Source organism: Nycticebus coucang, chromosome 15, assembly GCF_027406575.1.
Source record: "Nycticebus coucang isolate mNycCou1 chromosome 15, mNycCou1.pri, whole genome shotgun sequence".
Lineage (NCBI taxonomy): Eukaryota > Metazoa > Chordata > Mammalia > Primates > Lorisidae > Nycticebus > Nycticebus coucang.
In genome coordinates this window covers 86,659,587-86,683,365 of record NC_069794.1, presented here as the reverse complement: position 1 = coordinate 86,683,365, position 23,779 = coordinate 86,659,587, and the positions used below count along the sequence as shown (strand labels likewise).

Genomic DNA, 23,779 nt, shown 5'->3' with positions numbered 1-23,779 from the left:
GAGTGGGACTAGGGAAGTGAAAGGGAGTATGTCTGCACAAGGGTATTTCAAATCCAGAATTTATTTTCAAAGCCACACAATTTTCACTTCACAGCTCTACCTGGTCATTGCTTACTTCAGATTTCATTGTATACTGTATGCCATTTTAAATTATTCTGTGCTTATATTGCTTATTATGTTAATTTAAGTTTATTGCTTATTATGTTAATTTAAGTTATTATTTGACTTTAAATTTTGAAGACAGTGAGTATAAGAACTCCTATTTTGGAAATATAGAATATCAGGTTGAAATGCAAAAAGCATGTCTTATCACCTGAAACTGGTATGTTCATTTACACAGCTCTCATGGAACTATAACAGCACTCTGTGAAGCCTCATAGCTGTTAACAAAATATGGGCTATGACAGAAATATATTTATTTCTAAGCAGTTTTTTTTTATTGTTGGGGGGAGTCTTATCAGATCTCATAGCATTTCTGAGATCACACATTGGACAATGCCCAGTCTTATGAAATCAATATACTTAAGCAATTCGGTTTATGACAACTATATTCATTGAGTATAGTGCACATTCCTAATTAAAATCTTGACATTTTAAACTACTTGAACATTGTTGGGGAAAAGTCATTTTACCCTCCTGAATAATGCATAATCTTTATTATAGAATGAGACATTTACACAAATCTACTAAAAATTAACCCATTTACAGGTATTAGTTGTAGGGAAAGCTAATTCAATTTATGTTCTTTAGATTATATGACCAACATACCAGTGTTTGCATAGAACTAATATATAATCTGAGCTTTAAAATCACAATTAAATATTTTATGGAAATTCTTCATTATAAAATCTGAATGCATAGATTGATAAATATCAGTGTTAACAGCTGAAGAATCGTCTATACAGACTAATTTTTTTTTTTTCTTGGTAAAATGGCCAAGTAGAAAATTAGTATTCAATCCCCACACTTAGGAAGTTACTGGAAGAGACAAGCACATTCACCCGGCTATGAAGCACAAGGTGCCATATCCTAGATAATTTCAATAGAGACAATAACAACAGAATACAAGCAGGGTAGAAAAGATAGAGATAGCCATGAACGCTGTAGAGAGAGGTGACATCGGGACTCAGCATTTTCCCATTTGTCCCAGTCTTCCTGTAGCAGCCAGACAGATCTTTTAAAAACATAAATCAGATCATGCTACCTTTCTGTTAAAAATCCTTGACTGTTTCTCATGTCACTTAGGATAAAGTCACAAATCCTTAACATGAACTCTAAGGCTTTAAATCATCCCCTCCTATGTTATTCTCCAGCCTCATCTCAAGCCTCTGTCCTCTCTGTTTCTTAAGCTCTAAGCATACGAGCCTACTTTCTGTTCTTTTTATTATTTTAGGGTCAGAGACTTTGTAATTACTTTTCTCCTGAATGGTTTAAAGCTCAGCCTTTGCTAACAATACCTTATTTATCCCTTCAGATTTTAGCTCAAACAGAGCTTCTTCAAAGAAGTCTTCCCTGACTCCTAATCTAAAATAAAGCTCTTATTTTATATGCTCCTTCAAAGTACATTTCCTTTCCAGCATTTGCCACAGTTTGTATTTATATATTTTGCTTCCACAATTATTTCTTTAATATAAGTCCCTTCTAGTGGGCTTTAAACTCAGTTATGTCAGAAGCAAATCTGTTTTGCTTACCATTACACCAGCACAAATCGGAGCTCCAGAGTTACCTGCTCGTGGAATGAATAAAACACATAAATTATAACTGTATTGCAAATTAAAGGGTGATTTAGTGGCATAGGAAAATATTTTTTAAAGGCTCTTTGCAGGGCGGCGCCTGTGGCTCAGTCGGTAGGGCGCCGGCCCCATATGCCGAGGGTGGCGGGTTCAAACCCGGCCCCGGCCAAACTGCAACCAAAAAATAGCCGGGCGTTGTGGTGGGCGCCTGTGGTCCCAGCTGCTCGGGAGGCTGAGGCAGGAGAATCGCTTAAGCCCAGGAGTTGGAGGTTGCTGTGAGCTGTGTGAGGCCACGGCACTCTGCCGAGGGCCATAAAGTGAGACTCTGTCTCTACAAAAAAAAAAAAAAAAAAAAAAAAGGCTCTTTGCAAAGAGTAGACTATTAAAAAAAGAGACTAACAAGTATTAGATATCTATTATGTGTCAGATATTTGGTTAATAATGTTGCATACAATATCTCATTTTTCCATTAAAATAATCCAATTTAGTAGAAACTGTTCACCTACATTTCCTGTTGAGGAAACTTAAACATTGGGAAGTACAATCATTTGTTAAGATTATGTAGCTAATAATTGACAGAGTTAATAATTGAGCTCTTAATGTTGATTATGAAACTCACATTATACACAGAAAGATAATTTTATCAAAACTAACTCATATGCCATCAACACATGGTATCATGATAATACGTATGGCAATTTTCATGGAAACACTCATTTGAAAAAGTATGTATTGAGCATTTATTATGTGAAGAGTTCTTTGAACTAGGCATATGGCAGAAAAATAAAGAGTCCATAATATCAGGCAAAAATAAATACTTAAAACACTTAAATTATATGCTAGGTGCTAAGTGCTACGAACGCTAAGCTGAGATAATTTGGGGAGTGACGAGGGGGTAAAGAGGTGTGCTGTTTTTGACAGAATGGTCAGGGAAGGCCGTTCTAAGGAGGACATGTGAACAAGGATCTACCAGAGCAAGTCGGGAGAAGGAAACTACCCGTGGGCCTCCTCACAGACAGGCAGAGGCCAGGACGGCTGCAGGGGGGTGAGCAGACAAGGTGCCTGGCAGGACCGAGGCCAGGACTGAGGCCAGAGTGGAAGGAGGAAAACGAGAGAGTAGAGAGTTTGAAGAAGACTATCAAATACAGTCAAGAGGATGAACTCCAGTGACAATAGTAATGGTGACTCTACGATGGAAGAATACCTTTCCGTTACTCCTAAATATGATATAAAAATTCTTATGTGCACAATGACATGTAATAATACTGTTGGTGATTAGCAATGACAAAGAGGACCACATTTTTCTTGCATTTACAAATCTAGAGCATCGTTCTATACTAAGAACATCTACTGTATGCATAAATGGGTAATTTATATAAAAATAAAATCTGTAAATCACAGAATAATAGCACTCAACAGCAACTTTTTTTTTTATTAAATCATATCTGTGTACATTAATGCAATCATGGGGTACAATGTGCTGGTTTTATATACAATTTGAAATATTTTCATCAAACTGGTTAACATAGCCTTCGCGGCAGTTTCTTAGTTATTGTGTTAAGACATTTAGCAACTTTTGTTGTTAATATATTTTCTTATCTTTTTGAGAAATTCATGATTCCAGTTAGAATATATAAAATTTTCTGGGGCGGCGCCTGTGGCTCAGTCGGTAGGGCGCCGGCCCCATATGCCGAGGGTGGTGGGTTCAAACCCAGCCCCGGCCAAACTGCAACCAAAAAATAGCTGGGCGTTGTGGCGGGCGCCTGTAGTCCCAGCTACTCGGGAGGCTGAGTCAAGAGAATCGCTTAAGCCCAGAGAGTTGGAGGTTGCTGTTGTGAGGCCACGGCACTCTACCGAGGGCCATAAAGTGAGACTGTCTCTACAAAAAAAAAAAAAAAAAAATTTCTGTGTAAAATGCTATCAGATTTATATGTGGGACATTATGAAAGTTGTGAGATACATAAAAATCAAGGAATGTAAAATCTGTGCAGAACCAGGAACACCAGCAAGCTGAGTGAGCTGAAGTCTGCAGGCAAGAGTCAGAAAGGATCTGCTGACCGTGTTTCTTGGAAGTGAAATGATGGAGCATAACACTGTCTGTCTCACAACTTTCATAGTGACCCACATAAACCACTGTTGAAATATACTGCTGACTCTACCACTGGGGTTTTATGCAGGGGTTAAGTACTTTTTGTCATTTAATAAAATTATTTCATTTAATATGAAACTATTCTAAATGGACTAATTTCTTTTATTCCACCAACAGCATCATCCCTGTCAGAAAGGACATACACCAAGTATTTATTCATAATTTTTTTTGGCATCTACTGTGCTTCAGGCCCAGGTGCTGGGGATGCCACTGTGGACAAAAAAGATAAAACTCCCTTTCATTATGTAACTTGCATTCTGTTGGGCAACAAAACAATAAAAGTAAATACATAACATTTAAGTATTATAGTAATAAATGCACAAAAGGGGAAAATATGGCAGGAGAAGACAATATGAAATATTTGGCAGAAGAAGTAAACTTTTGGATAGAGTTGCTCAAGAGGGCTTTTTCAAGAAGGTACCATTTGAATTAGGGCCTAAAGAAAGTTGGAAAGCTCACCAAATGGATTTTTTGGAGAAAGAATTCTAAAGAGAGAAGGATGTCTAAAGAGAGTAAGGATGTCCTGCAGGCAAGAACAGGGACTAGAATAAACAGAACCAAGGGGAGAGGAATTAGGAGAGGAGAGCAAAGAGTTAACAACGGGCCAGATGAGTCACTGCGAGGACAGCTGAAGGCTCTAGAGCAGTGACTTAGACCCATGTGCTGTGGCACACTGGGGTGCTTCAGAAGTTTTTAAAGACCACTAATTAAATTATTTCAAAAGAAGTTCAAAGCACAGTAAGTACATTCTTTTTCAGCTCTTGTTTTTGATCAACATAATGTAAGTGTACCGAGGAAATTTAATTGTGCTGTGAGATAAAAAATGGCAGCGCCTGTGGCTCAGTGAGTAGGGTGCCGGACCCACATACCGAGAATGGAGGGTTTGAACGCAGCCCCAGCCAAACTGCAAGAATAACAACAAAAAAATAGCCAGGTGTTGTGGTGGGCGCCTGTAGTCCCAGCTACTCAGAAGGTTGAGGCAAGAGAATCACCTAAACCCCAAAGCTGGAGGTTGCTGTGAGCTGTGACACCACAGCACTCCACTGAGGGTGATGAAGTGAGACTCTGTCTCTAAAAAAAAAAAAAAAAGAAAAAGAAAAGGTTGAAAAATTAGAGTAACAATGTCCAACCCAACTTGCTATAATAATGAAAAGATTCTGGGCTAATATGGCATCCACCAGCCCTCATGTGTCATTGAGTAGTTGAAATATGGCTGTGACCAAAGTGCTAAATTTTTAAATTAAATTAAATTTTAATTAATCAAATTTGAATAGCCACACATGACTGGTGGTTATAGTCTGGTATGGAACAGCTATGGAAGTTTCTAAGCAGACTACATTTTAATAAGATTCACTGAGGGTGTTGTGCTGACTAATGGAGAACAAGGGCAAAAACAAAACCAGGAAAACTACAGAAAATGTTGGTGTAATAAGTCAAGAGGGAAATGATGGTGGCTTAAACCAGGTGACCAATAGCAATGGTGAGAAGCAATCAAAAGCTGGATACATTAATTAAAATTAAATTTAATTAAAAATTTAGTGCCATGATCACAGCCAAGTTTCAAGTGCTCAGTAGACACCTGAGGCTGGTGGCTACAATATTTGCACAGAATCTTTTCATTGTTATAGAAAGTTGTGTTGGTCACTGTTGCTGTATTGGCACCATCAGGAAAACCTACTGAAGGGCTCAACATGGAATGTGTAAAGAGCAACTTACGGTCTAGGCAACTGTAAGAATGAAGCTGTCTTGGCTGAGATGGAGAAAAATGCAAGGGAAACTGGTTTAGAAGAAATATCAGGAGCTTTGACATCTTAAGTGTGAGAAACCTATAAATAACAAGTGGAAGATGCCAAGTGGCAGATGGACATGGAAGACTGGAGACAGGGAGAGATGTGGACTCGAGAGAATCCATTTGGGAGCTGTCAACATTTGGTAACATTTTTAAGCCATGAGACTAGATAAAACCTGTAGAGAGTGAACAAGATAAAAAAGACATGAGGCCCAAAGATTGAGCCCTACTAGTTAATCAAACACTAATGATTATACAAAATAAACCTATGCTTAAAGGTTTAGATTTCAGTGACACAGTAAAGAATGATTATAAAAGTCGTGTGCGCTTCTTCCATTAACCAGCACTAGAATTGAAGGCATAGGAAAGGGTAGAGGACATCTGTTCTCCTGAGGGGTCGAGACGCTCTGTCAATATAATGAGATAACACGACCTGACTATCAGAGGATCTATCTGACCTGTTACCACATCCCTGTTGCTGCAGAGGTCTCTGTCTTTTCACTGTATTCTAATTACACAAGGAAATAATTAAAACTCAGACCATTGTGGATTTATATAATTATATATTTAATGCAATATCTTGAATCATACCAGCTGTATTATCAGCAATATAATGTTATAATCCTGACTATGTATAACCGAGCAGATAAACCCAATTCAGAAGATGCAGAAAGGGAGACAAGGTGTATAAATGGGTAAAATGCTCATGTTCTTGTTAGTCTATGTAACGGTTAAAATTTATGGCAAGTTAGCTAGGCTATAGTGCCCAGTTGTTGGGTCAAACACTTGCTATTGTGGTGAAGATATTAACAACTACAACCAGTTAACTCTAAGTAAAGGATATGACCCTGAATTATGTGGATGGGGCTCATTCAATTAGATGAAGGCTGTAGAAAAAGCTCAGGTTTCCTGGAGAAGAAATTCTACCTTAAGATTGTGACATGAATGTGTTCCATGCAAGATCGTCCTAGAGATTTCATAGTTACCAGCCCCACAAACACATGAGAAAATTCCTTAACATAAATTGACTTTATATATATCAATATCATATTTATTGGTTATATTTCTGTGTTTCTCGGGAAAACCCTGACGGATACACTCTGCCTCTATTTGTACAAGCAGTGTGATACAATGTAAGTTTTATTTGACCTGAAAGCTCCAGTTTCTTCCTTATAAAATGAAGAAAACCTCAGTATTACCCTTAATAGTGATATTCTGAAGGTTAAATGAAATAATCCGTGTAACATTCATAGCATGGTACCTGGCACACAACAAATACCCATCAAATGTTAGATGTCATGGGTTATTGCTATGACTGTAATAAATATTAAGAGTTGACAATTTTTAAAGATAATACGTTATAATTTTACCTTAAATGCAAAAATAATAGTTTTCTTCAATCTATCTATTTCACACTTGTGATACCAAAACTGATGGTCAAAAATACAATCATGGTCTTACCCCAGGTGACCCTACCCCCGTCATACCCCTCTATGCCCAGTTGTTTGGTCAAATACTTGCTATTGTGGGGGGTCATACCCCTCTCTAACAGAATCACTTCACCACAGCTCTTCTTAGGAGTGTCCTGTCTACATGTCACCAAGCTCAAACTGGGCCAGACACAGATTTAGTAAAACATTTGATAGGTTCAAATACAGCAAAAATATAAAAATGAAGAACATCAGCAATCTAAATATAGTAACCTGCTTCATCACCAGTTTTCAAGGAAACTTAATCATGTAGAAAAAATCCAAAACAAAAACAAAACCCAATGAATTTAATGCCCATAAAACTTAGGGAAGCAGAACTTGTCAAATTCGTAAACCACCATTGTTTTAGTTGTATTATAACATCATAAGTAACTTAATTTGTAATAAAAAATCCTTCTTAGTTAAAATGAATAAAAAATTATGGAAGAAAAATTTTAAAAAGAACATACTACTTTTCCACAGTAAATGCTAATGTATAAGAAAAATTAGAAATAACACAAATTGAATAATTAAGAAGAGTTAACACTAAAAGATTTTTTTTGAAAAAGAGCCATTTCTTATACCTAACACCCATTTTACATATATGGGACAGTCTAAAATACTTGTCTGAACAGATTTTGTGTTATATTACATATTACTATAAATTAAAAATAATTTCCATTCTAGCTACTTTAAAAAGCTTAGATTTTCTTTCAAACCCTTCTACTCAAGCATTATAAAAGGTGTCAAGAAAAATAGTTAAGTTCTCCCAACACCATTTATTGAATACGGAGTCTGGATATCTACATGTAAAAGACTGAAACTGGACTCACACCTTTCTCCACTCACAAAAACTGATTCAAGATGGATAAAGGACTTAAATTTAAGGCATGAAACAATAAAAATCCTCCAAGAAAGCATAGGAAAAACACTGGAAGATATTGGCCTGGGGAAAGACTTCATGAAGAAGACTGCCATGGCAATTGCAACAACAACAAAAATAAACAAATGAGACTTCATTAAACTGAAAAGCTTCTGTACAGCCAAGGAGACAACAACCAAAGCAAAGAGACAACCTACACAATGGGAAAGGATATTTGCATATCTTGAATCAGACAAAAGCTTGATAACTAGGATCTATAGAGAACTCAAATTAATCCACATGAAAAAAAGCCAACAATCCCATATATCAATGGGCAAGAGACATGAATAGAACCTTCTCTAAAGAAGACAGACGAATGGCTAACAAACATATGAAAAAATGTTCATCATCCCTATATATTAGAGAAATGCAAATCAAAACCACCCTGAGATACCATCTAACCCCAGCGAGAATTGCCCACATCACAAAATCTCAAAACTGCAGATGCTGGCATGGATGTGGAGAGAAGGGAACACTTTGACACTGCTGGTGGGACTGCAAACTAGTACAACCTTTCTGGAAGGAAGTATGGAGAAACCTCAAAGCACTCAAGCTAGACCTCCCATTTGATCCTGCAATCCCATTACTGGGCATCTGCCTAGAAGGAAAAAAATCCTTTTATCATAAGGACACTTGTACCAGACTGTTTCTTGCAGCTCAATTTACAATCGCCAAAATGTGGAAACAGCCTAAATGCCCACCAACCCAGGAATGGATTAACAAGCTGTGGTATATGAATACCATGGAATACTATTCAGCTATTAAAAAAAATGGAGACTTTACATCCTTCGTATTAACCTGGATGGAAGTGGAAGACATTATTCCTAGTAAAGCATCACAAGAATGGAGAAGCATGAATCCTATCTACTCAATTTTGATATGAGGACAATTAATGACAATTAAGGTTATGGTTGGGGGGAAAGAAAAGCAGAGAGAGGGAAGGAGGGAGTGGGGGCAGGGCCTTGGTGTGTGCCACACCTTCTGGGGGCAAGACATGACTGCAAGAGGGACTTTACCTAACAAATGCAATCAGTGTAACCTGGCTTATTGTACCCTCAATGAATCCCCAACAATAAAAAAGAAAAAAAAAAAAAGAAAAATAGTCAAGCAATTTTTTGCACTTTAAATTATATTTTCTAAGTAACTGATAAATTCATAGTTATACTTTATTTCCAACTATTATCGCTAACTTACACGTTATTATTTACTTCTAACTTCTTACGACTCACCTGTGAGAAACTGCTCCCCACGCACCGTGCTTGTTGGTGAGAATGTTGAGAATCTTCTGTTTCAGCTGATTTGCTGTCACGTGATCCCGGTGTTTCGCAGCACTGATCAGGTGGTCACACATCTTTTCTTCCTCTCGTCTATCAGCAGCATACTGGGCGCACTGAGACTATGAAGAAATACAAGCCATGCATAATCATCTTTTTTACTATGTGTAAGTAAGGAATTATATCTATCCTTAAGTTAAAGGGTAATAACTCAATTGTTAAAAACTCAGATAATGTAATCTTCTGATATTTTGGTCTAAAGAATGTATAGTCACCTTTGAAACATAAAAATATACTCTTTCTACAGTTTATGTAAAATAATTTGGATAATACCAAATAAAGTAATTAATGACTTTAATGGTCCCATCTCATTCTGAAGATCTAATTTTAATGTATTCCAAAAATAATAATCCTAGAAACACAAATATCTACTACAAATGTAAATATACTTTTTAAAACCAATATAGTATTTCTCACTTAAAAAAAGAGATATGGTTCTGATAATTATATAAAAATTAAAAATTTGGCATTTAATTTATAGATTTCCATGTCTGATTGTCAAAATGATACAGAAGAAAACACAGTCATTTTGGAAATTAGTAAACCTATTTTAATTCATGCTTTATGCAAATTACATATTTTTTCATTTACTCATTTTTATATTTGTAAAAGGAGGAGCTGAGATAGGTTTTTTTTCCTATGATACTTCACAACTCCAAAAATTTAATGTGTCCAAAGGGTCTCATGAGAACCACTACCTTATCCTATTCTTTTTTCACAATAATCAGTTTTCATGTCAACTATATGTATTCATGTTCACTGGTGTTAGCACCACTGCTCATCAATGGATCATTCCATGCAAAGGATTCAATATGATCATGGAGAGGAACACCCCACCCCCTTAGTCATACGTTTGATTATTTGTATTATAATTTTTATAAAGAGTGGCTTGACTGTAAATTTTGACATTAGAAAGTATGCAATATAAGTCATATAACTAGGATGAAAAAGTCTCAAATAATATATACATATATAACGAGTTCACCTTCATCATTACTATGTAAAAATTTATTTCACAGAAAGTACTTGAACATACCCCTTCTGTCTATATACTGATTTAGGCTACTAATCGAAGTCATCTCTCTTCAGGAAAAATAACCCTACAGTAATCTAAGGATTAATTCATTTTCCAATTTATCTTTTTGTACAGGGAATCACCAATTAGTATAATGATCTGCCTCAGTAATGAGGTTAATATTTCATTAGCTCATTGGACAGTAAAATTAAATTTTCATTTTTCTTTCTTAACAATTATGGTAGTTAACTAAAAACACTTAACTGTAAAGTACTCATCTAAAATTAAATATACAAATTAAAATGTATATTAAATATATTCTCCTACATACAGGCTTATGTGGGGATAGAAAAATCCCTCAAAAAGTCCTAGTAAAATGTACAACTTTTGTAAAATGTTTTACAGTTTAAAAGTTGTAAGTTCTTAAAAGAAAGTTGTAAGTTTTGGTAAAGTACATACACACACACACAGAGAGATATCAATGCATTTAGTAATGTAGTTCTAACCTAAAAAAAGATGTAAAATACATTTGGGTGAAGAAAGTATACCATTCATTAAGTAAGAATGGCAATACATTCAAAATTAGATTTATATTAATATTATATCTTATGTATATAAAATCTAAAAAACACTAAGACCTCATGTCCTCTTTAGAACCTCTTATCACTTTTAGACAGGCGTCCACAATGGCAGCGGTCTCATCCTTGGGGCAATGGAAATTATTGTGCTGGGGATGATGGTAAAAAATATTATTATTTTAATGCACAAAGTACAGCTGCATATACAGTACACAAACATATATACAGCATCTTGGTGGTATTATAATTTCATTGAGTTGGGATGGAATTAAGAAATAAATGTCCAAAATGACTCCTAAGGGGAGCAACATAAAAAAGAATAGGTAGTGAAACACGGTTCTCAGCTAAATACTACCTTGGTTTAGTAAGTGTTAAAACTCATAACTAATATCTATCTGCTTAAAAATCCATTAATTTTATACAGCAAATATTGGTCTGTTTATATTCCCTCCAAAATATTATGATTTTCTCAATGGAAATATGATTGACTAAAAACTGATCCAGGATGGAACTCAGTTAAGATTCCAAATCTTACTAATAGAAGCTGAAAATTAATTTACTGTTCTGATTTTGTTGAGTTATTTTACATCTTATATCTAAACATATTTAAAAAACAGATCACTAAATCTTTTCTTGTCATCCAGATTATTGTATATCTTGATAAATATCCAATGTTTTTTATTATTGAAGTAATATGAAACTCCACTTTGATAAACACTTAAAGATCACTATACTTACATCAAAGTTTAAAATAGATGGTATCTTTTTCAAAATATTGGTGTTTCTCTTCCACAAGACAAGTGCCTGCTGTCTCATTGGACCAAATGAAGCAGAGGTTATGTGTACAAAGCAACAACAGTTATTTTTCTGTTGCATGCTTTTCACCTTGCTAGGTCAGAGATCAGTAGACCTAGTCCATCAACTTGTATGATTCAGAGAGCTGCTTGACTGAGATAAAAACCTAATCAAAACAGGAATTGTGAGCTCCAATTTCTAGCCACATCGTATTTGTTGGCATGTTGTATCAAGAGAAGAAATTGATAAAGTCATTTATCACTTTCAAGTCGACTGTGAGTTGAACCTTAAGCCAAACACCAGGTCACTTAAACATTTCTGAAACCAATTTTGCTGTAAATGGAATGAACAGAAGTACTGAATAATTGCTATATTTAAGGCATAGAAATTAGGAGATTTGTTGATGTTCATGAGTTTATTCATATAACTCTGGCATAGGCTCTTATCTACCCAGTGGTGTGTAAACCTCTGCTAGCTTAAAATAACTGAAGTAACTGCATTATACTATTGCATTCGCTTTCATTCTTGGAGTGGGTTGGAACAACTTCAGTCTACCAAGTAGTCAGGGCAGGAGGGATTTCATGTTGTAAATGGGGTAAAATAAATTAGTCTCTGTGTTTGACATTCACTAATGCTTTTAAAAACAGGAACTGAAACTCCTTCAGTGAAAATTGCCTCTTAAAAAAAACTCACGTAAGGTAACAGGTTGGTGATGGCTGATTCATAACAGAAAAGCTGAATGTAATTGATTGATCCCCAAACCTTACCTCGAACTCTGCGTGTTTGTGTACATCCTCAGCCCTTTGTCTGTTCAAAATAAACTCAGCTTCATTTGCAACACGAACTATATGGTCCTTCATAGCATGGCATAATAATCTAAAAAGAAAAATACCTTTGGAATTATTATTCTTAACAGCTTTGGTTAATCTAACTTGTTCAATAATCAAATTCTAATATTTGAAATATTAATTATACACCAATCTTTCTTAGATAAAGCTAGATTATAAAATTAATATATTTTAGATTATAATTAAATGAAATTTGAAATACAGAAATAGGTCATAAAACTGTTATAGCAATGCCTATGTTAAATTGTGTGTCTTGTGAACCAGTAATTCAGTATGTTCAATAAAGACACTGAACTTAAAAATTGAGAATTTTTGTTTGGAGTGTTCTAAAATTGTTAAGCAACAGAATTCACTCTCTTGGAAGTAAATTTTCACACATAAGTTGGATGACTACATATTAAGAAATCAACAGACTTGCTTCTTACTTTAATTAACATAAATGATAGGACCAAACATCTAATTCCTTTAAATGATGAGATTCCAAGTTCTAAAGTGGAATAACAGTGAAATAGTTTTTAAAAAACGTAATCAGAGTGGATTTGTTACATTATAGAAGAGATTTATTTAAATATTCAAATTGTTTATAAAATATTTGATAATATTTTTGTGAAAAGCCTCTTACCACATTCCCTATTCAATAGGTACCCACTTTTAACTGGTTTCTTGTGTTTATTTTGAGACACTTCTAAAATAGACATAAAACACCCACATATTCTCCCCCCGTCTAAAACTAATATTTTTACATTACACAATCTGTTCTATATCTAGCTTTTCTCACCTAGCAATATACCTTGGAGATCTTGTAACATCTATACACAGGGAATATTTTCAACCTTCTTATAAAATGTGGCAGACGTTATTTCCCAGCCCCGTGCTCTTTTGTGGTGTGACTTTATCACTGCCCCCAGCAAATGGTAAAGTCTTTTCCCACACCTCCTACATCTGGGCTTGCCCTGTGACTTCCTATGAGCAACAGAGCACAGCAGATATGATGCTATGTGACTCTTGATATTAGAACATAAGACGCCTTACAGCGTTTGACTTTCCTTTTCCAACTCTCTGTTCCCGAGACTGCTGCTGCCCTGAAGCCCACATCACACAGAGCACCTGGATGATGAGAGAGGTGCTCAGGCTCCCAGACCTAGATAAGCTCTGAGCACAGAGCCAGCTGGCCAGGTTAACTGCAGAGCCTCGCAACTCCACGTGAAGCTAAGGGACTGATCAACTGAGCCCAATCAGTGAAAATCATGAGAGAGAGAGAAAAAGATTGTTGGTTTAAACTTTATGATGATAATAATGAATAGTGATTATAAAAATTAATATTTTTTTCATTTTTTTCAATTAAAAAGAATGATTAGGTTCTCTGGTATCTAAAGTAATTTTCTTTTGTAATAAGTAATTACCTTATATTAAATAAAAATCGAGTAAGAGGGGGAGGCAATATAGCTCACTAGACACTGATTGCCAGATCATCTCAGAAAGTAGGAATAGTTTTACATTAAAAAAACCAAACCAAACAAACCGCCCTGCCAAACCTGAGCCAGGTATAATTCTGAGGGAAGAGTGACAGATTCCACTGCAGCTTTCATGAGCAGAAAAAAGCTGAAGAGCAAAATAAGAAGGGACAAGATTTTGGCAGAGCCCAATCCCTGACTGATTTGGAGCCCCATGGAAAGGGTGAGTGGGAGTGTCTGGTTTTCCTCCCCTCATATCTGGTAAACCTCCGGCTCCCTAACTGCTGAAGAGCTTCTTAACCTTTGTGTGCCTAAAAACCCTACAGGGCTCTTTGGGAGAACTGGGCTGCCAGGCCCTTAGGGTCACTCCCAATCACCACAGCTCTGAGCCAAGGTGCAGGGGCCACACTGCTTCTCCACCCGTCATGTGTGCTCATCCTCTCCAGGGAGCTTCAGCCCTTCCACTTTCTTGTGTCACTTGTCCTGACACAATCATGTCCTGACTCCTGCCCAAACTGCAGTAGCCACTCCTGCCCAAACTGCAAGGGCCCGGTGTGACACAAAGGTTGGACGTTCAGGGTAGGTAGTCTGCCTTCAGAGGAGAGGAGAGCATAGGAAGTCAGGGGCCTCCCTGGGACAGAGATAAGAATGCTGGCTTTCCTCCACATAGACTCTTTCCTTCTTCCTCCTCTTCTCCCCTGTCTTGAGCCAGCAATGCAGCTGGGAAAGTTCCCACATGAGTTGACACGGTTGCTGAGACCCTCAAGTGCTATGTTTCCTTGCTATTAGTGTGCTTACCACACAGAAAGTGGAGGTCACACCTCTCCTCTTAAAGACCTGCATTATACCAAAGGATGCTCCAACTGTGAGCTCCTTGCTCACTGACCCTCATCAGTGGATAGTCCAGAAGAACAGAGCATATAATCCCTTGAGCACCCCCTGGGCATCTCAGGACAAGCATGCTTCTTGATGGCACCATCAGGGGTAGAATTTGGGATTAGGGAACAAGCCTGCAGGTTGGATCCTATAGCCCCAGGATTCCATCATATTTCTTGGGGCATTGAGGGGAGATTTGTGAACTGATCTTGAGGAGTAAGGAGCCCACATAGGCAGAATTAAAGGACAGTACAGAGTAGCTCCAAGCCACAGTGAACTCTGAAGTGCTCCTGCCCCTATAGTAGTCACACTTTCAATCTGGCATGGGATCCTGGGAGGGAAGCTCCCAGCCTGCGGCACCACTGCTGCTGAGCTCCACAAGTTGGGGCTGCTAAGTGCAGCCAGACACTGGAAGGAGATCCACAGGGCAAGGGAATAGAGAGAAGAGGGAAACCTAATCCCACCTGCCAGAGTATGAATTCTAGACTGTCCCTCCCCATTAACAGATGTTTTGGCTTATGGGGCCACATCAGCTTCTCCTTGGTGGCTTTCCCCAGCAGCCTGGGAGCTGTCCCATGTCCTCTAAGGAGTCAGCTTTTGTGCTCACCTTTGTGGAGACTGGAACACAGGCTCACCTAACCCTGGCCCTGCCAGTCTCACTTCTCCACCAGCCTTGGCTGCGGTGGAGAACAAGGAATCCCTAAGGAGTTGCAGCCGCCCCACCCCTGCTCCCCCAGGGGCATCTGAGTGCTTCTCCTGATTGACTAGAGCTGGTCACATGTCTCAACAAATATGAAAGCAGCTGAGGTTCCTGTAGGTGCCATCTACTGGTAGGCAGGACCCCTTGTACAGGGCATAACACAAACACTGCATCATGCAGGGCTGGGCTGATTCTTACCCTCAAGCACCACCTGCTGTCTCACAGATTAAACCGAGCATCCCAATATAGTTCACACTGTTAATTAAGAAAACCATAAAGCTGGGGAAAGAGAAAAGATTTCAGAGATCTCTATCTCCTCTTGTCAACAACAGATAGGGAATCTGCCCATCACAGTGCACAATTGCTACAGCCTACTATTAACTAGCAATCAAAAAAACTACCACATTAAAGGTATCTCTAACACAGGTATCCATATGGAATCTAAACCACCATCAAAATACCCACAAGCAAAGCCAAATATTCTTACCAAACATACATGACAGGCATACCCCTAAGAGTGAGGAGAAAACAAATCCCACCTAAACAAAGAAAATCCAAAAACAAGAAGCATCAGTTGCTCAAGATGAGAAGAAATCAGTGCAAGAACTCCAGAAGTATGAAAAATCAGAGTGAAGGGAAACCCACAAAGGAGCACAACCAGCTCTCCACAGTGGATCCAACAATGAAAATACTGAAATAAAGAAGCCCAAATATGAATTCTAAGACAGCTCAATGAGATAAAAGAGAAAACAGAAAACTAACTAAATAAAACTAAAAAATTTCAGGAAATGAATGAATAATATACTAATGAGATAAATCTATTTACAAAAAACCCTAAAACTTCTAGAAATAAAAAAGTCATTGAGCAGAGAACAATCCAAGATGGCGGCCGAGTAACAGCTTCCCTGCAACAGGGCACGGTAAGTCTGGGGAGATAAGACTCCAGGCATCTCTGGCTGGTGGGATCTGCCTATAATCATCCCTTTGAGGATACAGGGAGTCAGCAAGGGACTTCTGGACCCCAAGAGGAGGACAAAAACAGTGGAAAACTGGCAAGTGGTTGTGTGTGTTCAATCGACTTAATCCCGCTGGCAGCCGTAAGTACAAGCAGCAGTGAGACAGCAAATCGGAAAGGCCTTACCTATGAACTGTAGCTGCGTGCCCTCCGGAGCCCTCCCTGCCTCTGTGCAGAGCTCTTCTCCTGGCCAGAGACTGCTGGAGCCTTGGGTGCTCTGTGCCAAAGTCACTGGGCGCCAGGCACTCCCAGATCCATGTGCACCACCTCCCGCCCTGTTGCTGGATCCAGGTGTGTCACACTCCAGAGCTGCTTCCACAACCAGAATTCCCTGGCTGGGGCAGCCCCAGAGGAACTACACAGGGTCACTCCCTACAAAGATCCAGCAACAATAGAGTGATCCTGCTGGGGTCTAATCTTGGAGAGACACCTCCCCAACTCTGAGGACGGCCAGAGGCAACGGTGAAAAACAATCATGAGGTGAAATCAACAGAAAAACTCTGGCAATATGAATAATCAGAGTAGATCAACTCCCCCAAGGATCAATGGGGCAGACACAGCACAAGATCCCATGCACAAACAAATAGCTGAGATGTCATAAATCGAATTTAGAATCTGGATAGCAAATAAGATCGAATTAGAATTCCAAGCAGATATCCAAAAGATATCTCAAGAATTCAATGAATTCAAACACCAAATGACCAAAGATTTTGACACATTGAGACAAGAAGTTGTCTTGTCAAAGATCAGAGAAACACAGTAGAATCCCTCAGTAACAGAATGGAGCAAACAGAAGAAAGGATTTCTGACATTGAAGACAAAGCTTTCGAACGGTCCCAAACTCTCAAAGAGGAAGAGAAATGGAGGTAAAACAGATCACTGTCTCAGAGAGCTCTGGGATAATTCAAAGAAAACCAATATTCGTCTTATATGGATCCCTGTAAGCGACAAAGTGGCTTCACAAGGCACAGAGTCTCTTCTCCATGAGATTATGAAGGAGAACTTTCCACACATGCCAAGAGATTCTCAAATTCAGATAGCAGATAGTTTCAGAACTCCAGCACGACTCAACCCAAATAAGACATCCCCCAGACACATCATCATCAATTTCACTAAAGTTAATACGAAGGAGAAAATTCTGAAAGCAGCCAGACGAAAGAAAACCATCACCCACAAGGGCAAGAATATTAGAATAACTGCAGATCTCTCTGCTGAAACCTTTTAAGCTAGAAGAGGATGGTCATTGACTTTTAATCTCCTAAAACAAAATAACTTTCAACCCAGGATCCTGTACCCAGCTAAACTGAGTTTCATTTATGACAGAGAAATTAAATACTTCAATGACATTCACATGTTGGAGAAATTTGCCATAACTAAACCAGCTCTCCAGGATATTCTCAGACCTATCCTCCATAAAGACCAGCGTAATCCTCCACCACAAAAGTAAAGCCACCCAGAAAATTTTGATCAAATTCCAACTTCCACAGTTGCAAAAGGATTAAAAATGTCCTCCGGCCTCTCGAAAGGCTTATCAATATTCTCAATTAATGTGAATGGTTTAAATTGTCCTCTAAAGAGGCACAGGTTGGCTGACTGGATACAAAAACTCAAGCCAGATATCTGCTGCATACAAGAATCACATCTTACCATTAAAAGACAAATAAAGACTCAAGGCGAAGGGATGATATACTCCAGGCAAATGGAAAGCAGAAAAAAGCAGGTGTTGCAATCCCATTTGCACATGCAATAGGCTTTAAACTAACCGAAATAAGTTAGGATAAGGATGGACACTTCATATTTGTTAAAGGCAATATTCAATATGATGAGATTTCAATTATTAATATTTATGCACCCAACCACAACGCACCTCAATTATAAGAGAAACTCTAACAGACATGAGCAACTTGATTTCCTCCAGGTCCATAGTAGTTGGGAGATTTTAACACCCTTTAGAAGTGCTGGATAGGGCAGCACCTGTGGCTCAAGGAGTAGGGCGCCGGTCCCATATGCCAGAGGTGGTGGGTTCAAACCCAGCCCTGGCCAAAAAAAAAAAAAAGAAGTGCTGGATAGATCATCCAAAAAGAAGCTAAGCAAAGAAATCTTAGATTTAAACTTAACCATTCAACATCTGGACTTAACAGACATCTACAGAACATTTCATCCCAAGAAAACTGAATACACATTCTTCTCATCAGCCCATGGAACATACTCCAAAATCAACCACATCCTAGGCCACAAATCTAACCTCAGCAAATTTTTAAAAATAGAAATTATTCCTTGCATCTTCTCAGACCATCATGGAATAAAAGTTGAACTCAATAACAACAGGAACCTGCATACCCATACAAAAATATGGAAGCTAAACAACCTTATGCTGAAGGATACATGGGTTATAGACAAGATTAAGAAGAAAATCACCAAATTTTTGGAACAAAACAAACAATCAAGACACGAATTACCAGAACCTCTGGGATACTGCAAAGGCAGTCCTCAGAGGGAAATTTATAGCACTGCAAGCCTTCCTCAAGAAAACAGAAAGAGAGGAAATTAATAACATAATGGGATATTTCAAGCAACTGGAGAAGGAGGAATACTCCAACCCCAAACCCAGCAAAAGAAAAGAAATAACCAAAATCAGAGCAGAATTAAATGAAATTGAAAACAAAAGAATTATACAACAGATCAATAAATCTGAAAGTTGTTTTTTTGAAAAGATCAATAAAATAGATAAACCTTTGGCCAACCTAACCAGGAAAAAAAAGAGTAAAATCTCTAATTTCGTCAATCAGAAATGGTAATGATGAAATAACAACAGACTCCTCAGAAATTCAAAAAATCCATAATGAATACTACAAGAAACTGTACGCTCAGAAATACGAAAATCTGAAAGAAATCGACAAATACCTGGAAGTACGCCACCTACCAAGACTTAGCCAGAATGAAGTGGAAATGTTGAACAGGCCTATATTAAGTTCTGAAATAGCATCAACTATACAAAATCTCCCTACAAAGAAGAGCCCAGGACCAGATGGCTTGACGTCAGAATTCTACGAAACCTTTGAAGAAGAACTAGTACCTATGTTACTAAACCTCTTGCAAAATATAGAAAAAGAAGGAATATTACTCAACACATTCTACGAAGCAAACATTACCTTGATCCCCAAACCAGGGAAAGACCCAACAAGAAAAGAAAATTACAGACCAATATCACTAATGAATATTGATGCAAAAATACTCAATAAGATCCTAACAAACAGAATCCAACAACACATCAAAAAAATTATACACCATGACCAAGTTGGATTTATCCCAGGGTCTCAAGGCTGGTTCCATATACGTAAATCTATAAATGTAATTCAGCACATAAACTAAAAAATAAGAACCATATGATTCTTTCAATTGATGCAGAAAAGCTTTTGATAATATCCAGCATCCCTTCATTATGAAGAACACATAAGAAAACTGGTATAGAAGGAACATTTCTTAAACTAATAGAGGCCATCTACAGCAAACCCACAGCCAATATCGTATTGAATGGAGTTAAATTGAAATCATTTCCACTTAGATCAGGAACCAGGCAAGGTTGCCCATTGTCTCCATTGCTCTTTAACATTGTAATGGAAGTTTTAGCCATTGCAATTAGGGAAGAAAAGGTGATCAAGGGTATCCACATAGGGTCAGAAGAGATCAAACTTTCACTCTTCACAGATGATATGATCGTATATCTAGAAAACACTAGGATTCTACTATAAAACTTTTAGAAGTGATCAAGGAATACAGCAATGTCTCAGGCTACAAAATCAACACCCATAAATCTGTAGTCTTTATATATACCAACAATAACCAAGCCGAAAAAACAGTCAAGGACTCTATTCCTTTCACAGTAGTGCCAAGGAAGATGAAATATTTGGGAGTATACCTAACAAAGGACGTGAAAGATCTCTACAAAGAGAACTACGAAACTTTAAGAAAAGAAATAGCTGAAGATGTTAACAAATGGAAAAATATACCATGCTCATGGCTGAGAAGAATCAACATTGTTAAAATGTCTATACTACCAAAAGTAATATATAATTTTAATGCAATTCCTTTTAAAGCTCCATTGTCATATTTTAAAGATCTTGAAAAAACAATACTTCGTTTTATATGGAATCAGAAAAAACCTTGAATATCCAAAACATTCCTCAGCAATGAAAAGAAAGCAGGAGGAATCACGCTACCAGACCTGAGACTGTATTATAAATTGATAGTGATCAAAACAGCATGGTATTGACACAAAAACAGAGAAGTAGATGTCTGGAACAGAATAGAGAACCAAGAGATGATTCCAGCTACTTATTGTTATTTGATCTTTGACAAGCCAATTAAAAACATTCAGTGGGGAAAAGATTCCCTATTTAACAAATGGTGCTGGGTAAACTGGCTGGCAACCTGTAGAAGATTGAAACTGGATCCACACCTTTCACCATTAACTAAGATAGACTCTCACTGGATAAAAGATTTTAAACTTAAGACATAAAACTATAAAAATACTTGAAGAAAGTGCAGGGAAAACCCTTGAAGGAATCCATCTGGGTGAATATTTTATGAGGACTCCTCCCCAGGCAAATGAAGCAGTATCAAAAATACACTACTGGGACCTGATCAAACTAAAAAGCTTCTGCACAGCCAAGAACATAGTAAGTAAAGCAAGGAGACAGCCCTCAGAATGGGAGAAAATATTTGCAGGTTATACCTCTGATAAAGGTCTAATAACCAGAATCCACAGAGAACTCAAACATATTAGCAAGAAAAGAACACGTGATCCCATCTCAGGGTGAGTAAGGGACTTGAAGAGAAACTTCTCTAAAGAAGACAGACACACGATCTACAAACACATGAAAAAAAGCTCATCATACTTAATCATGAGAGAAATGCAAATCAAAACTACTTTGAGATATCACCTAACCCCAGTAAAAGTAGCCCACATAACAAAATCCCAAAACCAGAGATGTTGGCATGGATGTGGAGAAAAGGGCATACTTCTATACTGCTGGTGGGAATGCACATTAATACGTTCCTTCTAGAAGGATGCTTGGAGAATACTTAGAGGCCTAAAAATAGACCTGCCATTCGATCCTATAATTACTTTACTAGGTTTATACCCAGAAGACCAAAAATCACAATATAACAAAGACATCTGTACCAGAATGTTTATTGCAGCCCAATTCATAATTGCTAAGTCATGGAAGAAGCCCAAGTGCCCATCAACCCACGAATGGACTAGCAAATTGTGGTACATGTATACCACAGAATATTATGCAGCCTTAAAGAAAGATGGAGACTTTACCTCTTTCATGTTTACATGGATGGATTGGAACATATTCTTCTTAGCAAAGTATCTCAGGAATGGAATAAAAAGTATCCAATGTACTCAGCCCTACTATGAAGCGAAATTATAGCTTTCACATGAAGGCTATAACCCAACTATAGCACAAGACTATGAGGAAAGGGCCAAGGAAGGGGAAAGGAGGGGGGAGGTTAGGGTGGAGGGAGGGTCATGGGTGGGGCCACACCTATGGTGCATCTTAGAATGGGTACAGACGAAACTTAGTGAAGGCAGAATACAAATGTCTACATAAAATAACTTAGAAAATGCCATGAAGGCTACGTTGAACAGTTCGATGAGAATATTTCAGATTGTATATGAAACCAGCACATTGTACCCCTTGATTGCACTAATGTACACAGCTATGATTTAACAATAAAAAAATAAATAAAAAATAAATAAATAAACAAAAAAAAGTCATTGAGGGTAATAAAAAACACAGTGGAAAGTTTTAAGAATAGACTAGACCAAGTAGAAGAAAGAATTTCAGAGCTTAAAGGCAAATTTTTCAAATTAACCCAGTCAATCAAAAATAAAGAACAAAGATGCAACAGGAATGAATAGAATCTGTAAGAAATATGGTATTATGTACATAGCCAAATATAAGAATGGCAGGCATTGCTGAGGGTGGAAAAGATAAAAGCATAAGGCATAGAAAACCTATTGGAGAGAATAATGGAGGAGAACTTCCCTGATCTTTCTAGATACAAGAAGACATCCAGATACAAGAAGCCCAATGAACACTTGCAAGATTCACTGTTAGAAGGGCATCAGGGAGGCAGAGAGACAGCAGGGAGGCAGAGAGGCCACCAGGGAGGCAGAGGAAATTTAAGGAAAGAAATAAATAGCAGCGTCATAATACACAGGGACTTCAACAGGGAGTGAGGAGAGGAGAGTAGAGACTCCCTTCTGGCCTGGTTTCACACACACCCCATCTCTTCTCAGAGCTAGAGGCCTGGGTCCTATTTTTATATTCCTTTGGCAGAGAAGGAAGCCCCAGTTGGGGATATTAAGCAGCTTCACCTGGGGCTCTCATGAACTGAGCTGAAATAAACATTTGGGAGCAAAATGTCCTTTTGGTAAAATGACTTTCTTTTGGGTAGATACCTGGTAATGAGATTACAAGGTCAAATGGAAGGTTTACTGTACGTTCTTTTTTTTTTTTGGCTGGGGCTGGGTTTGAACCCACCACCTCTGGCATATGGGACCAGCGCCCTACTCCTTGAGCCACAGGTGCCGCCCTACTATAAGTTCTTAGAGGAATCTCCATACCTCTTTCCACAAAGGCTAAATTAGTTTGCAGCCCCACCAACAGTGCCTGAGCGTTCCTTTCTCTCTGTGCCCATGCCAGCATCTGCTACTTTGGGAACTTGTGATGTGGGGCATTTTCACTGGGTTAGGTGATATTCCAAAGTGGTTTTGATTTGCATTTCTCTGGCAATTATGGACAATGAACAGTTTTTATGTATTTAATGGTCATTCATTTGTCCTCATGGGAAAAGATTCTGTTCATGTCTCTTGTCCAGTGGGTTTGCTTGAGTTCTCTATATATTTTGGTTATTAGACCTTTGTGAGATTTGTAGCATTCTGAGGCTGTCTGATAGCCCTTACTGTGCAGACATTTTTGAACTTGATCGGGTCTCATTTATTTATTTTTGTTGTTGCTGATGTTATCAATGGGGTTTGTTTACATCACAAATTATTTCCCTAGGCTGATAAAATTCAGTGTTTTCC

The 23,779-nt window shown here is 37.8% G+C and overlaps 1 protein-coding gene across 3 annotated transcripts in view; it reads right to left on the bottom strand.

The window, feature by feature from the left end:
* Positions 1-23,779, bottom strand: part of NBEA (neurobeachin) — a 754,735-nt gene that overhangs the window by 342,583 nt on the left and 388,373 nt on the right. For all 3 annotated transcript variants that reach the window (XM_053563534.1, XM_053563535.1, XM_053563536.1), the window contains 2 exons: positions 12,552-12,660; positions 9,292-9,458 (listed from right to left, as the gene is read on the bottom strand). In XM_053563534.1, the coding sequence (XP_053419509.1) occupies positions 9,292-9,458; positions 12,552-12,660 (276 nt within the window). The remainder of the gene's footprint in view (positions 1-9,291; positions 9,459-12,551; positions 12,661-23,779) is intronic.